This window comes from Sphaeramia orbicularis, chromosome 17, assembly GCF_902148855.1.
Source record: "Sphaeramia orbicularis chromosome 17, fSphaOr1.1, whole genome shotgun sequence".
NCBI classification, from domain to species: domain Eukaryota; kingdom Metazoa; phylum Chordata; class Actinopteri; order Kurtiformes; family Apogonidae; genus Sphaeramia; species Sphaeramia orbicularis.
In genome coordinates this window covers 21256604-21271666 of record NC_043973.1, presented here as the reverse complement: position 1 = coordinate 21271666, position 15063 = coordinate 21256604, and the positions used below count along the sequence as shown (strand labels likewise).

The 15063-nt window shown below is 39.0% G+C and overlaps 1 protein-coding gene across 1 annotated transcript in view; it reads left to right on the top strand.

The window, feature by feature from the left end:
* ece2a (endothelin converting enzyme 2a) overlaps positions 1-15063 on the top strand; it is a 97563-nt gene that overhangs the window by 37102 nt on the left and 45398 nt on the right. The window contains exon 3 of the mRNA XM_030160929.1: positions 8641-8924. Within this exon, the coding sequence (XP_030016789.1) occupies positions 8641-8924 (284 nt within the window). The remainder of the gene's footprint in view (positions 1-8640; positions 8925-15063) is intronic.

The window sequence follows — 15063 nt, the reverse complement described above, 5'->3', positions numbered from 1 at the left end:
ACAGTGAGGTAAACTAACCAGGTTGGGAGCATACAAGAAAAAATAAGACAAGCAGGATCATCAGTTACTGCAGTTGTCAACTCAAACAGGGTTCAACAACAATGTGATAAGGGAGAATCATAAGGTTGAAGACTTACCTTCAGTACATCTGTTTTTTAATAATTTGACCTTAGTATGTGGGAATACATAGAGTGTTGAAAGACTTTATGTCATCACATTTAATTAAGAGTTTGATTAATATAATATTCTTGCCCCACATAAATGAAGTTGTCAGGATGCATGAACAGTTGTAGTCATAAATATTTTTGCCAACAATCTGTAAGAGCATTATGCGCTTGCAGAGGTGTATTGTTACTGTTTGTAATGCTGCAAATTCATTCTTGCATTACAAAACGATAACTTAGTAGGAAGGGCAGGCGCAGTTAATGGGGGTCACCTCTCAGTAACTGCACTGAGCTCTGTACTTCTTTTCTTTTTTTTTTTTCAGCTAAAAATTGAATCTAGTAAACCAGTTCATCCAGTATATCATATCTAGTGCTACTGGAATGTACTGCGTGGAGAAAGGAGGAGCTGATTGAACTAGAATGGGGACCTTAGACGCAGGGTAGTGGTTCAGAGGTGGACAGATAGACAGAGTAGGTAAGGCAGATGACTGAATGGAGATAAATGATGACAGATGAATCATGAGTGTGGACACTTGATAAGACACCAAGATTGATTCTATCTCCTTTAATTTATTATCCTGAAGTATTTGTGACAAAAGATGCCGTGACGTGATGATGAGTTTACTATGACACGATGGGTGGGGTATTGATGGATCTAATTAAAGTTCTGTGCCACCTCTTCAGAGGGATGAGAACTGAGGGAGAATAGACGGACACAGCAGCTACTAGACATCCTGTATAAATGGTTTATTGTCATCATGGCTACTGAGCTGCTTTCTCTTTTGTTTTGTCATTCATCATTTTAAGCAAGGGTCACTTGTTGTTGTTGCTGGAACTGTACCAGGTCACAACATCATCCCGTACAAGGATGTGATCTGCAGTGACACACCTGACTCATGCATTGTGGTGTGTGTAGTTGTGTGTTTGTGTTCCCTCCAGTTCTTTAGTTACGCAGCAAGTGCAGATCAAATTGCATCATTTGGACTCCTCACCACATACCCCCTCTGTCTCTCTCACTCTCTTTTCTCTCTCTCTCTCTCTCTCACTCCCACTCTTCATCACCCCTGTTGCTCTCAGCTCACCAACTTTGTCTGACAGCTGCCCACCCTTCATGTAAGAGCTCTATCTGTCGTTCTTGATTACTACATTTTCACAACAGTACAGCCTTCTATCCTGTTGTTTGGCCCCGCTAAGGACAGAGAGGGTTTAAATGCAGGTGGCAATTCTGTAGCTTCCACATTTTACTGTTTTTCTTTGAGCAGAGGTTGAAGTGTAAAGTACTTTAGTTTCCATATACATACATTTTCATGCGCAGCAAATGCTTGACTCGTGTTATTGTATGAATTTTGGCAGGGAGGGTAACAAGGCATAAATAGTAATATAAAGATGGAGGTGGGTGCCTTTCACTAACTATTAGTTCTGGCTAAAGAGGCAGAATAGATGGCTCTCTTTTCTCACTGCCATTTACTAAGGCTCCGTTCCTGGTGCCTGTTGGTGTTTTTTGGATCCGAGTGGAGCTTTCGGCTCGATGCCACATCAGAGAGGCAGATTCATACAATGGAGTCCTTCCAAAAGTCCTCCATCACTCATGCACACACACACACACACACACATACATAGGCGTACGCTCCATCAAACAGTCACAGTCACAGGCACACGCTTAATTATTCAGTCACTAATTAACTCATATGCCTGGTTACATAACTGAGGTTGCTTTGTGAGTTGATGGAAGATGAGACTTGTTAGGAGAACTCGCCGGAAAAGCGAAGCTTTTGAGAGAATTTCATCTGGCCTCACCGCTGATGCAACTTCTCTGTAGCATCTGAAACCACTTGAAAAACATAACAATTAAAAATATCTATATCTGGTGCAGAGGCAAAGAGGTTTGCATGAGGTGAGATCATGCAGTGCAAATCAGAACTGTGCACTGTGAATTGCACAGCCTTTTGCTTATTGAAACATCCCTTCGTCACTTTAAGTAGGTGCTTGTACAGAATGGGATTTCTCTTCTTCTGCTGTAGTAGTTGTAGTATTAGTAATTTATTCGTCCAGTTAACAAAACATGATATATACATACATACAGTTTGGATTTCTATATTAAACACGGGTGAAAAGGTGTAGGCTGAAGGAACAGCTTATTTATGCCTACTCTATTTACAAGAAGGAAAGTTGCAGAAACAAAACAAGATAACAAGATGGCACAGTTTTAAACAATAATACAGATAAAACAAATGATGTAATCTAAGCAAAATCTTAGATTCCTACTGATAATTGGTTTACTTAATCCTTATGTCAGTCTCCATCTGTATCTAAGGATGAGGCTGAGCAACATTTTACAGTCAACACAGGTCTTAACAATCAAACATTTGAAGAGGGAATTTTAAAATTTTTCTTACTGTCATAAAACTGTACGCCAAGGAACATCATGGAGGAGAGAGGGTAGATGGTTGTAACATATTCTACATTTTCCCCTCCTTTATTTTTTAACCTAGATCCATATGCAATACAATTAATCATATGAGTTCAGAACATCTTAGTGTACCCCCACGTGTATGTGTGTGTCTAAATGTCAACAAATGCCTGTTATATAAAGGATTGTGCTTAATTAATCAGATAACTAACAGGGCCCAGACTAAGAGAGTAGTTAACAAGATATAATTGGTTAAAAGAGGGCCTGGTGTGACACTGTCTGCTGTCATTATTGTCATAGTTTGCACACATACTGAGACGCATGTGCGCACTTCACGTGTTCTAATGCGACCACTCATGTTGATCCTCGTCACTCATTGTGCACTGAACTGTGTTGGTGTCTGATGTCCTTTTTGAAACGTAACACACCACATTCACAGTCTCATCAATACAAGAAATACAATACAAACATATGTGATTAATGTACATGTACACACACAAGCATGTTTTCATGGATCTAAGGGACATTACATTGACTTATACTGTACTAATTACCCTGGGGTTATTTTTGGTTCAGTTTGCTTGTTTGTTAACAATCTAGCTGCAAAACTATTGGTTGAATTCATACCAAATTGGGTTTATAGATTGCCAGTGACCCAGAATAGATCTGATTTCATTTTGGGAACAGTAGGTCAAAGTTCAAATTTTTTTTATGAATTTTTGAAATCTTTTTTTTTTCCCCATTTACTTATAATAGTCGAAATTTCAAATGTCTGTAGCAGCAAAACTACTGGTTGAATTCATACCAAATTGAGTTTATCGATTGCCAGTGACCCAGAATAGATGGAATTACATTTTGGGAAAATTAGGTCAAAGTTCAAATTTTTATAAATTTTTAAAATCTTTTTTTCCCTTCCCATTTACTTATAATGGGTGAAATTTCACATGTCTGTAGCAGCAAAACTATTGGTTGAATTCATACCTAATTGGGTTTATAGATTGCCAGTGACCCAGAATAGATGTGATGTGTTAATGGGTTTGCATTTCCCATAGCAAAAAACAAAACAAAACACAGGGACATGCGTACACAAACAGAATCCACACATCTAATTTTTATTTGTTGACATTTACAGTAGTTGCAGTTGAACTTTGCAAAGCGTCACCATGGCATCAGTTTACCCCGGGCTAGCCCAAAACCAGCGGGGGCGGTGGGCTCCGTGTTGTTGCTAGATCACATGTGGACATCACCTTTCATCAGAGCTGGCCACGGTCCGCTTTCTTAATGTGTCTAAACCAATCTGGGATGTGAATGAATATCCCACATGCCTCTGACATCATGGAGTTTCCACTGCTGCGCTCGGCTCAGCTCAGAGATAGCAGCTTTGATATTTCACCCCGCTGGCTCACTGGCAGGGGTTCCCCACCCACCACCCCTCCTGACCATAGATAGACTCCAGAGAGTTGCTGTTTATGTGGAAGGAGGTCATCTGATAGCTCAAAGGTCAAACCTGCTGCAGTTGATGTTGGGTAAGATTCGATTAATTGGACTGTGAACTAATGAAACTAATATAAATCAAACTCCTACCATGATTTTTTTGGCCTGGACCAGACCACTGTTGCAATTAAAATAATCAATAGTGTTATTGCATCACTTGGCTCATTCTTTTAAAGTGTTAATGAATATCTCACAACAGCGCTTTCTGAATATACTATATGTCAGACTGCATGTACTACACGGTAGGAGAGATGACAAAAACATCAGTGGGTATAAAACTTAATACGCAGACTCTCCAATTCCATCCCATCCTTTCTAATTGTTTTAGGAAAATCTTTATAGTCAATTAAGAAATCTGCACATTTGCTGTACTAATATTTAACAAAAGTATAATTCCGGAAAATAACTTTCTTAGTGTTTTGAAAGCAGGAGCAGCAGATGCACGCTATGATGTTCCAGTGGATTATCAGAGGTTTCCTTTCCTGTAGTGCAAGAAAAATCCACTGCTGTGAGAGTCACATGTTAAGCTTTTTCTGGAATATCAAAGGATTTATCAAGTCAGTCAAGCAACCTGACACCATTGTTAGATCAAGCATCTCTCCAAGACTGCAGGAAGGAACCACCTCCATGTTTGGCCAACAGTCCTCCCAGCTCCAACAGCTGGTCCTCTGCTTTTTTAAAACCTTGTTTGTGCATAGTTTCCAATATAAACAGACACAGAGAGACAAACATGCACACTGCAATCAACAAACTGTTTACAAATGTCACAAATAGATGAAGGATGTGAACCAAAGTTTGTTTCTGCACATTTGCTCTAAGTGGTATGATGCTTTTTAAGACCAGGACTCAAATTTTCCATCACACACATATGCACACACACTCAGCCAGCGGAAAGAGGTGATATGACACCTCTAACTTTAGTCTCTGTCTCTGCTGCTCTGGATAATCCTGTTAGGATGCACTCTCTGGCTATCAGGAGGTTTTAGCTTCCTGACAAAAAACAGACTCCAGGCTTTACGCTGGTCTGGCCTGCCGTCCCGAATAAGCTTGTGTCTTGTAAACACAGACGATACATACACCAGGATCCCCCCATCGCACATTCACAGACTGACAGACAATAGACACTGGCAAACCTCTGTGTTTATAACATGGAATGCTTACAATGCAGCTCTGTACAGGTGTGTTAATGAACATGCGTGTGTATATGAAGGTCAAAGGTTGTGGGGGCCACCAACTGATGTCAGAAAGATAAAATAAGAGAAGTGTCCTTGATGACAGCCTGGCAACTATAATTGTCGTGACAACCCCTAGGAATGAGCTGTCATATGACACCCCTTCCTTGGAGTACATGGAAAAAGAAAACCCACACACACACATAGCTGTGTCAGCGGGGAGAACCCTTTGGAAACAATGTCTGGATTGCGTGAGGATTTCAGGGGGGAGCGCAGCAGAGACAGCCCACTTTTGCAGAGCACCAAACCTGGACATGAATCAAGGCAACAGACCTCGCTTTTACCGTTAACCGACTCCTCTTTGTGAAATGATGCTCCATATTTCCCTTAACATTAATGCTTCTCATACCTTATTTAGGAAGTTGGTCACTTCTGGAGTAAACAGTGTGACCAAGCAGTCAGCAAATGCCCTTATATCCTTACAAGAAAACTGATCCCTTGTCTAATACCAGCTGCTTTTAACATTTTGTTCTTTTGCCAGTGCATGTTGTGCTGACTTCAGGTGACAACTGTCAACAACAACAGTTCATTACACCATGTAATTTATAAAATTTCAAGCAGGGTGTGTGGGGTTTTCCAAAGGCTTCTGGCTATCTTTGGAGCTGTCATCGTGGTATGTGTGCAGGGTTATGTGTTTGTGGGATTTGATGGTCCTCCCCCAAGACATTTTTATGTTATTTGACCAAAAACTGTGCACTCATTTCCACATAAAACCTTAGGTGCATTGGTGAAGTGTTAAGGAGTTGTCCAGCAAGAAAAGTTTTCAATGATGTATCAAATCATTTTGTACCAATGTTTCCAAACCTGGGAAATGCTGAGGCAGGTAAAAAAACAAACAACATCCAAAAGCTGAAAAAAACAAAACTTGCTAAAAGCTCGACTGAGGATCAATTACAACCATTAAATCCAGGAAAAGTCATTTGTAGCTTTTTTTATGCTTGCCATTGATTTTGCATTGATTTGGCTTAGATGTTGCCCAAAATGGCTTGGTTGCTGTGCCTAAGCCTTGTAGCGGTACATATCTTTGAAATACTGTATCAGGTTATCTAAGCCTGTGCAATTTGACTATGGTCCATGTCCTTAAACATTGTCCATGTCCTTAACTCTTACCATCTATTGCTTATACTTCCCTCTTGTTTTAAAGCTGACATCTTTATGATCAGTAAATGTTTTTATTGCAGTGCTGTCTTTTCTCATTTTTACTCTTTATTGGTCTGAACTCACATCCACTGCCTTTGTCTTTATCCCAGTTATCTGTACATATGTGTACATGCCCAAATTAATGCTTGCTTTAACTGCAAAACATAAGGTTTTTACATAAATTACACTGACACATGAGCATATGAAAATAGGATAAAATGTGTTGTTTTATGTGTGAGGCTGCTAACTGAATCAGTCTTCCACACTCATGTACATGTTTAGAGCTTTTGCAGGTTGGTAATTAGTAGAAGCAGTAAGGTGATAACAAGCAGCAGCAGCCACACGTTTGCAGCGGAGGTGTCAATGCCAACGTGTTTCCTGAAGTCACAGTCCCGCCCATCACACACTCTCCCACCCCAGGCGGATAGTCTCAAACACAAACGTGCATTTTTAAATTGACTTTAAAGTGTAAGTTAATATAACCATATCCAACATGTCCAACTATTTATTTCATTTAGTATTTTTTGATATGTCTGTAAAGAATGTGACTTACAACACACTAAAATAAACAATAGAGCATAAAGTAAAACAACACTATGCATTGTTATACTTCAGAGCTCTAGAACAAAATATGTACATGTGGAGTGTGTATCCTTCTTTCACAAGTCTTCTTCCTCTTCATCTTTTACCTGTCAGGCTCATTTTCTTCCACCCACACCTCCTCCATCTTTACAGTCTATGACTCATCTTATCAGAAAGATGTTTCACCTTTTGGGTCAAATGAGTCAGCTTCATTCAGTACATTATTTTCATCCTGTCATGCTACATGAAAGGCAATCTTCACATTTCTTTTGTCATCTTTTATTTTTCTCCTTGGCTACCAGCTGTGTTGTCCTGTGATGAGCTGCAAGTTGAAACCTTATTGCCTGTCTAACATGTAGAAAATAGGCTGTGCCTCCTGGAAGCGCTTTATGGGAGGCCCATATGGTCCTCTGGAGTGGGAGGTTTCCATCTTTGCTTGATGCTCATGACTGAACAGCAGCTTGGTCAGATATACTCTATGGATGTGTGTGTCTATGTCTCAAAAATAACAGGAGGTTTTCGCAGTTACTGTTTGTTGTCATGCTAAACTGGCTCTTTCATCCCATGTTGTTGCTGTATTGATCACACCAGTTTTTAATCATACTTGGAAACATATGGAGTGTTTGAGTCATGACAAACATGGGATTCAGCTTTTTAGCACTTTGTCAGTGCTGGACAAAGCACCCTTTAACTTTCTACTGTAAGGGCAAACTCTGGATTGTTTTAATTCTTTAAATAAATAGAAATTGTCTGGGGTGGCACTAAGCTAAGGTGAGGGAGAGGGGAGAACTCGCTCCTCCTCATCAAGAGGATCCAGTTGAGATGGTTCATCATCGGGTTAGGACATGTCCCTGGTGAGGTTTTCAGGAATAACCCCACAAGGAGGCCCCAGGGAAGATAGAACATACCAAAGGGACAACATTTATAGACTGGTTTGGGAATGCCCTAGTGTACCCCCAGCAGATGAGGGGGAGTACATCCCTGTTTATGCTGCTATCTCTGCAACCTAGAGAAGTATGTCTAAGTGGAAGCAAGCAGGGATGGGAGATCTTTTGTTGATTTTGGGTGTATGAGCCCTGGCATTTCAATCTACAAATCCATCCTAAGGAAAATGCCACGTGAAACACTAAAACATGTACTGAAGAAGAGAAAACCTTGGTATTGTGTACTATACTGGGTCAAAAATAAAAAATAAGGGCCTGAAGTAATGATGTAGATCTGTATAAAAAGTATCCAAACGATCCAAACGTGTTGTCATTGTCCCTGTAAGTGTTTTTGCTGTCATGTTGCCTTGGACTTTGTTCCTGGCTGTTACTTTTTGCATTGCTTATATTTTTTGAACATTTATTATTGACTTTTTGCAACAGTCTTTGTTTACAGTAAAACACATATGTTGTGTGATTTGTAGGATTGGTTAACTGTATATTTCTTCTGTTGTCTGATGTATTGAGCAGGCTTTTGAAAACACTAACATGATAATAGAAGGGGAGAGAAGAATGCCAATGGAAATAGTCAGCCAACATCAGGGTTATCCTAGCGGAGTATCTCCCATAAATTACGGTTATTGTTGTTATCATTTCACCTTTCTTTGCCACTTATTTCTTGTTTGTTTTTCCAGGATGTGGAAACAGCAGCATGAGTGGTGACATGTACAGAGCCGGCTACCACTCCATCACTAATATAGATTACTCCTCAGTGTGCATCAATACCATGCGTACCAGGCACAGCGACTGCCCAGGGATGACGTGGCACCAGATGGATGTGCGCCAGCTCTCCTTCCCTGATGCATCCTTCGATGTCATCCTGGAAAAGGCCACACTCGATGCCATCATGGTGGAGGAGAAGTCCCCTTGGAAGGTGTCACCTCAGACCACCGCTTTCATTCACAAGGCACTCACTGAGGTACTTTAAAACTCTTAGATCCCATTTTTATTGAAACAATTCCAGTTCAGCAACTAAAAAAATCAGCTAAAAGAAATGGTTCAACAAGTGCCTTAGTCATGTAGATGTTTAATCTTCAGCAACTGCAGAAGAGCTTTCAACAGAATGTGCATAAAACATTATAGAAAACTGATCCTCTTTCTAAACTTCTTTTCCTTCTCTGACATAGCATGCGGGATTGACGATATTATAAAAAAAACAACAAAAAACAAAACAGGACCGACATTATGTTTTGTGCCACCACAAAGATAAACAATAATATGATATCTAATATAAGCTAGAATATATATAAAACTTACTAATTTTCAGTTGTTTGGTGTCATTTTGAAGTCATTTGAAATTATCACGTCTAAACTACACAGGCCGAATATGTTTAGTTGTTGTGGTTTTGAGGGATTGTCAGTACAGTGTGAACCTTGAAGAGATCTTTTTCCATTCCTGCCGTTAATTTGGCTCAAGTTTGTTCCATTTCCAACATCTGTATTTGAAATAAGTATTTTGACATATTTCATTTTCTGAATTTTTACCCCCTGTGTGTTTCAATTTCTTGTAGAGGTCTTGTGATCATTGTCCTCCAAACATGAAGTGTATAAACAGTATTTGAGACAACCTTGAAGTTTAACCTGTGTCATATAATACCAAAGTAACGTCCATTACCTTTATCACTTTTATCACCAAGGAGTTGGAAGATACCTCTGAAACACTGGGATGTTTTTTTTTTTTTTACTTTGCAGTAATATCCATAATACAAGACACACTAGAATTATAAATTGGTCCAATCTTACTGGCTCTCTTTGCCTGTCATCGGTAGAATAGGAGTTTATCTGTAAATGACTTCTTTCTGATGGTGAAATCATAATAGAGGCACTTTGTATTTCCACTGCATTTCCACAGCCCATCAGTTATCCAGCGTCAAGTGCCCTTCAGCTGCTGACTGCGGCACTAACCACCACTGTGTCAATGTGACAATGACAATGTTTTGGCCATTAGCCACGCTTGACCTTGACACATTAAGACAAGAGAACAGAACTATTAACTTACTCCTGATGTACTCACTGCAGCATTTCGAGCGCTGATGAATGAGTTATAATTCCAAGTGAAGCTCGTAATTATAGGTGTAGTTTAGGTATTTTACTGACTTCAATACTCAATGATTATGAATGCAGCAGTGGTAAAGGTGAGAAAGTGTGACTCATTTAAATGGAAGCAGAAAAAAATGGAAGCTGCTCGAGCAGACTAAGTGTTTGTATTAATGCAGAATTGAACAGCATATGATGGCCTTTTATTTAACATATTAAAATTCAACATTCTACATATATTACAATAAATATTACAATAAAAATGTGGCAAACAGTAGACTACTGGCACAGTTTTATAATTTAGCTTTTGCACTGGTGTTTTGGCGTTTTGAAAGGGTCAGCAAGTGTGGCTTGAAACTGAAATTATTGTGGAAGTGTCACTGGTAGGTACTAGAGGCTCAGTCCAAAAAAAACACCAAATTACTTCCATTGAAATTCTCTATAGAGGTATTTCTGAAGTTAAAGTTTTTCATCTGGTCTCATTTACTTTACATTGATCCTCTAATGTATCAGCCATTGGCCCTTGTGGGAATTACTCCTCTGTGAATAAGATTTTAGGGCAAACAGACATTGTTGATATTTTCCAAGTGGGATTAGATTTACAAATGTGATTGACAAATTGTATACATCTGTAAATCATTTGGAGCCTCTGTTATTGATTTTTTTTTTTTTTTCTATTGTATTTGTGGTGAAGTAGTTAGTTATCAAGAGTGAAGACGAGTTTGTTCTGCAAATTTTTCATGAAACTTATTGTTACCTAGTTAAGATAACAGGTGTATAACTGTAGCGACATTAACTAATGCTAATATGCATTAACTTGGAATTGCATTATCATCTTTAAGCTAATTTGTATGTTTTAGGTTCTGTGAGTTGTACATTATTGTTATTATACACAGGCAGCTTAATGAAGCCCACTTGGCTCAACATTTCCTAGTTACAAGTATGGTTGGTACAATAACATAGTGGTAGGGGTGGGTCATCTAGGTAGAATCACGTTCGACAATCTGAATAACAATTTTCTCCTTTTATTATAAAGTGTAGGGGAGATGCAACAAAACTGCAAGTTTTCCCAGTGTTTTCTCTGGTTTCTGGATACATAAGTTGTACATAGTGACTTTTTGTTGTTATTGGTCTCAAAAATCTGCATTTCGATGTTATTTCAGCAATATTGACAAGACTTGACTATATTAATTGCCTACAGTGTGGCAGCTTAATTTGTCCCATCAGAATTTTATAATGAATCAAAAACATTTTCACTCTAGCATAACTAAAGTATCTGTGTAAATCAGACTCACTGGATATCAAAGGTCAGAGGCAGGGCGCATTGTTCACTGACTTTTGATGATTCTTCCTTGTCATTACTTCAGCAGCAGCTAAACAACCCATTACACAAACTCTGCAAATTAATGTGAACTAAACCCAACCCTTTTGTTTGGGCAGACCATTTAGTACGGCTATAAATGGATGGAACTAAGCAAGCAACCTGTGTTAGCAAATTAATGCCGAAGGTCAGTGTAGCATTGTAAAATAACAATTTCACTGATAAATTAGACACTTATAGCAAATGTTAGCAAAGAAGAAAAGTTTTGATGGAGCTGGTGCGCTAATAAGCCATATTAAGATGGTGGTAACATTAACTTGACAACTTTTACCCATCATCCCTCACACTTCCCAGCTCCACTCTCCTCCAAATGATAATGCTAGTGACGTCATACTGACCAAGTCAGCTGCTTTTATACTATTAGTGAAACAGCCAATTAAATCATTATTTTCATCATTTTAGTTTTAATCATTTTTTGCATTTTAGTTTGTGGGTTTGAGCAAATTAAGACAGATTCTTGGGCTACAGAAAATCTAATCATTCTTTTTGCTATTTAACTATATTGTAGAGCCAATATAAGTTAATTGTGGAGCAGAAGATTAATAGATTACTCAGTAGTTTGGTTGTAGCCATATAGTGAGTGAATTTCTGACTGTCCCTTTTTGAAAAACAACTTGTGCAGGTAATCGGATTGCGTGCATCATCCCTGAGATAAGATGAGCTCTAAAAAAATGTTATCAGACTGACGGTATTTAAGGGGTCTTTTAATCTCCCCAAATTGACTCAGGTTTTAATGCTGCAAGCTTAACATGAGACAAGCTTGATTCCGTAAGTAAACAAAGGAGTATACTGTGCATTATATGGGCCAAGATTTAAGGACAGCATCTGACAGAAGTAACAAACACCCCTCCAAAAACACATACAAAAGAGTAGGCAGTGTGTCCTGTGTATTTTCCTCTGACAGAAGGAAGTATTAACGAAGGATCAGTGAGTGTTTTTGGGGGACAGATGGGAGGATATGCATTCCTCTCAAAAGAAGCGAAGCTAAACTCACGAATCAGGCCTGTTAGACAGATATTATTACAGCAAGAGAGTCGAGTGCCTTCCCGCTCGTCATCACCTTCTTCTCTTTGCAGCATCTCTTCTTCTCGCTCCCTTTTCCCCTCGTTTCCACTTTGGTTTCTCTCACCTGCTCTGCGCTCTAGGCTGTGTTGAAATGGTAATGTGTGACTGTGCTAATGTTGTCTATGTGCTGCCGTGCTCTGTGTGTGAATGCTTATGTTGTGTATCTCTTTTGTGTGTGTAGAAACACTGGTACAGTATGTGTGTGTGTGATCACGAAGACGTCGATAGTCCTCTGTTATATTTTTGCTCTTTCGCTGTAGTTTGCATGGGTATAGCAGTCACGATTCCTGTATGTGTGTATCTTTGGCAGGAATGTGGCAGGTGAGTTCAGAGAGCACTTTCATTTCGAACTGAAACACTCTCTCAAAATAAAAATGGGGCAGACAGATAGAGATAAGAGGGAGGAAAGAAGGTGAGAAGGAAAGAAAAGCAAGAGCATCTCCAGAGAAGCAGGAAAATGGCCTGACTGAAGAAGGGGTGGATGAAGAAGATGCTTTTGTAAAACTAACAGACAACAAAAGAGGGATTGCAGAGGAAAAAAATGGAAAAGTGAGACAAATGAAAAGTGAGAAAATGGGAAACTACATAAGAGCATGGGAGCTGCTGAAGGAGAAAAAAAGTGAGGGAGTGGGAGACAGAAACCGAGACTGACAGAAAGCTAATGAGCAGTGCGCCAGTGTGAGAGCGAAGGATGGAGGTAGGAAAGGAGAGCGAGAAAGAGGAAGGGAGGGAACGAGTGCAGCAGACTTTAATCTAAAATCTGCTTTGAAAATATTTTCTAAAGGAAGAAAAACACTGGAATGCACCTACGACATTCAATCAAACAGTTGAGAAAAGGATAAGAGAGGTACAGTGAGGAGAAAAGATTGAAGTTTTGTTCCCAAATTAAATCACATATATGTTGTTTTTAAAATTAATGCCACACAGATTATATTGAAGTATTTAAACACAATAATGTACACAGTAAACCTGCTCAAAACCTACTAAACCACAGACATTCTCATATATTCCTTGCTGTTCTCTATCAAGGACACACAACCTGAATATAGCATCATGGTACAATAGGTGCAACAACAAATACAGTTTTATTTTAGATGCAAACATGCACATGCACACAAACAAAATCTCACAGCAGAGGCCGTGGTGCACTGAGCTGTGAAATTTATTTCACAGCCTGACACGCTCTGTGAATCACTCTTACTGTTGCTATGGAGACACTTTCGTTGAATATCATCTCAGACTAACACTTTTAATTGCTAACCTTTAGTCCTGTTTAAAGAGGTACGGACTAGTTCTTGGGCTCGTTCAGAGATGTAAAGACGACTTGAAATGTTTAAGCTTGTTTATCAGACTTGCTGAAAGCGCTGACTATGGAGTGAGGTTTATTGTGATGCTTTTTGTATTTAGATGCAGAAATTCACCTCGTGCGCTAGGTGGTCAAAGTGCAGAGTCAGCTGAAGAACGGCGTCCCTGGAGCTGTAGGGATGCAGTTTCTGTGCTCAAGGGCACTGAAGTAGAGAACCTTGATAATGCAAGGTCTGGAAAATTAGCAAGATTGATAAGTATGGTAATTCTGCTTAGTGTATTAGTGAAGGAAACTAAATTGAAAGTGTGTTGTTTTTTTTTTTTTTTTTTTTGGAAGAATAACTTTGCCTTGAGAGTTAAAAATGAGGATTAAGACAAACGAGATGCGTCCATAGTCACTCGTCTTCTTGAAGCTGTAACAATAGGCAGTAATATGTGACGTAAAGAAACTGACATGCATACATTACTTTTCTGCTTCTGATATGTGGAAAAAATGGATCACCTTCATCAACTCTCTTGGTTACCATTATCCCTCATGAACAGCATATCCACTGATTTCTGTGTAGAGAACGTGTGAATTTTCTGTTTTAATCCTCAGTCTCTCCTGGTGGTTTCAGTGGCTCTCCTCTTCTCCTCTACAGTGGCAACAGTGTGCAATGTCAGCTCCCATTAACTCATAAATGGCACAACACACACTCCAACACAGATTTAATGTGAATACACACTTACTGGACCTTTAATGGGTTGACATCCCTTCCAAAACATGAACCAAGTCTCTTTCTTAGTGTACAGTCATGGAAAAAAATTATTGGACCACTCTTGTTTTTTTTTTTCAATTTCTTGTTCATTTTAATGCCCGGTACAGCTAAAGGCACATTTATTTGGACAAATATAATGATAACAAAAAAATAGCTCATAAGAGTTTAATTTAAGAGCTGATATCTAGCCATTTTCCATGGTTTTCTTGATAAAAACCAAAATCACTTAAGTTCTTACATCAATAGCTATGGCATTGTACTGCCAAAAACAGTGCTTTTAGGCATTCCATGTCTTCTTTTCTTTCAGTTTTAGTCACATGATACACACAGGAGTTAGTACTTGATTACATAACCATTGTTTTTGATGACTTTTGATGGTTTAATAATTTTTTCCATGACTGTAACTGTCTCAAAGATGAAATGCAGATAAGGTCACTCTGGTTCTCCTTATTCTTATCAGTGTTGGCAATGATGCATGACCCAGTGTTTACCAGTATGAGTTACCTGGACTG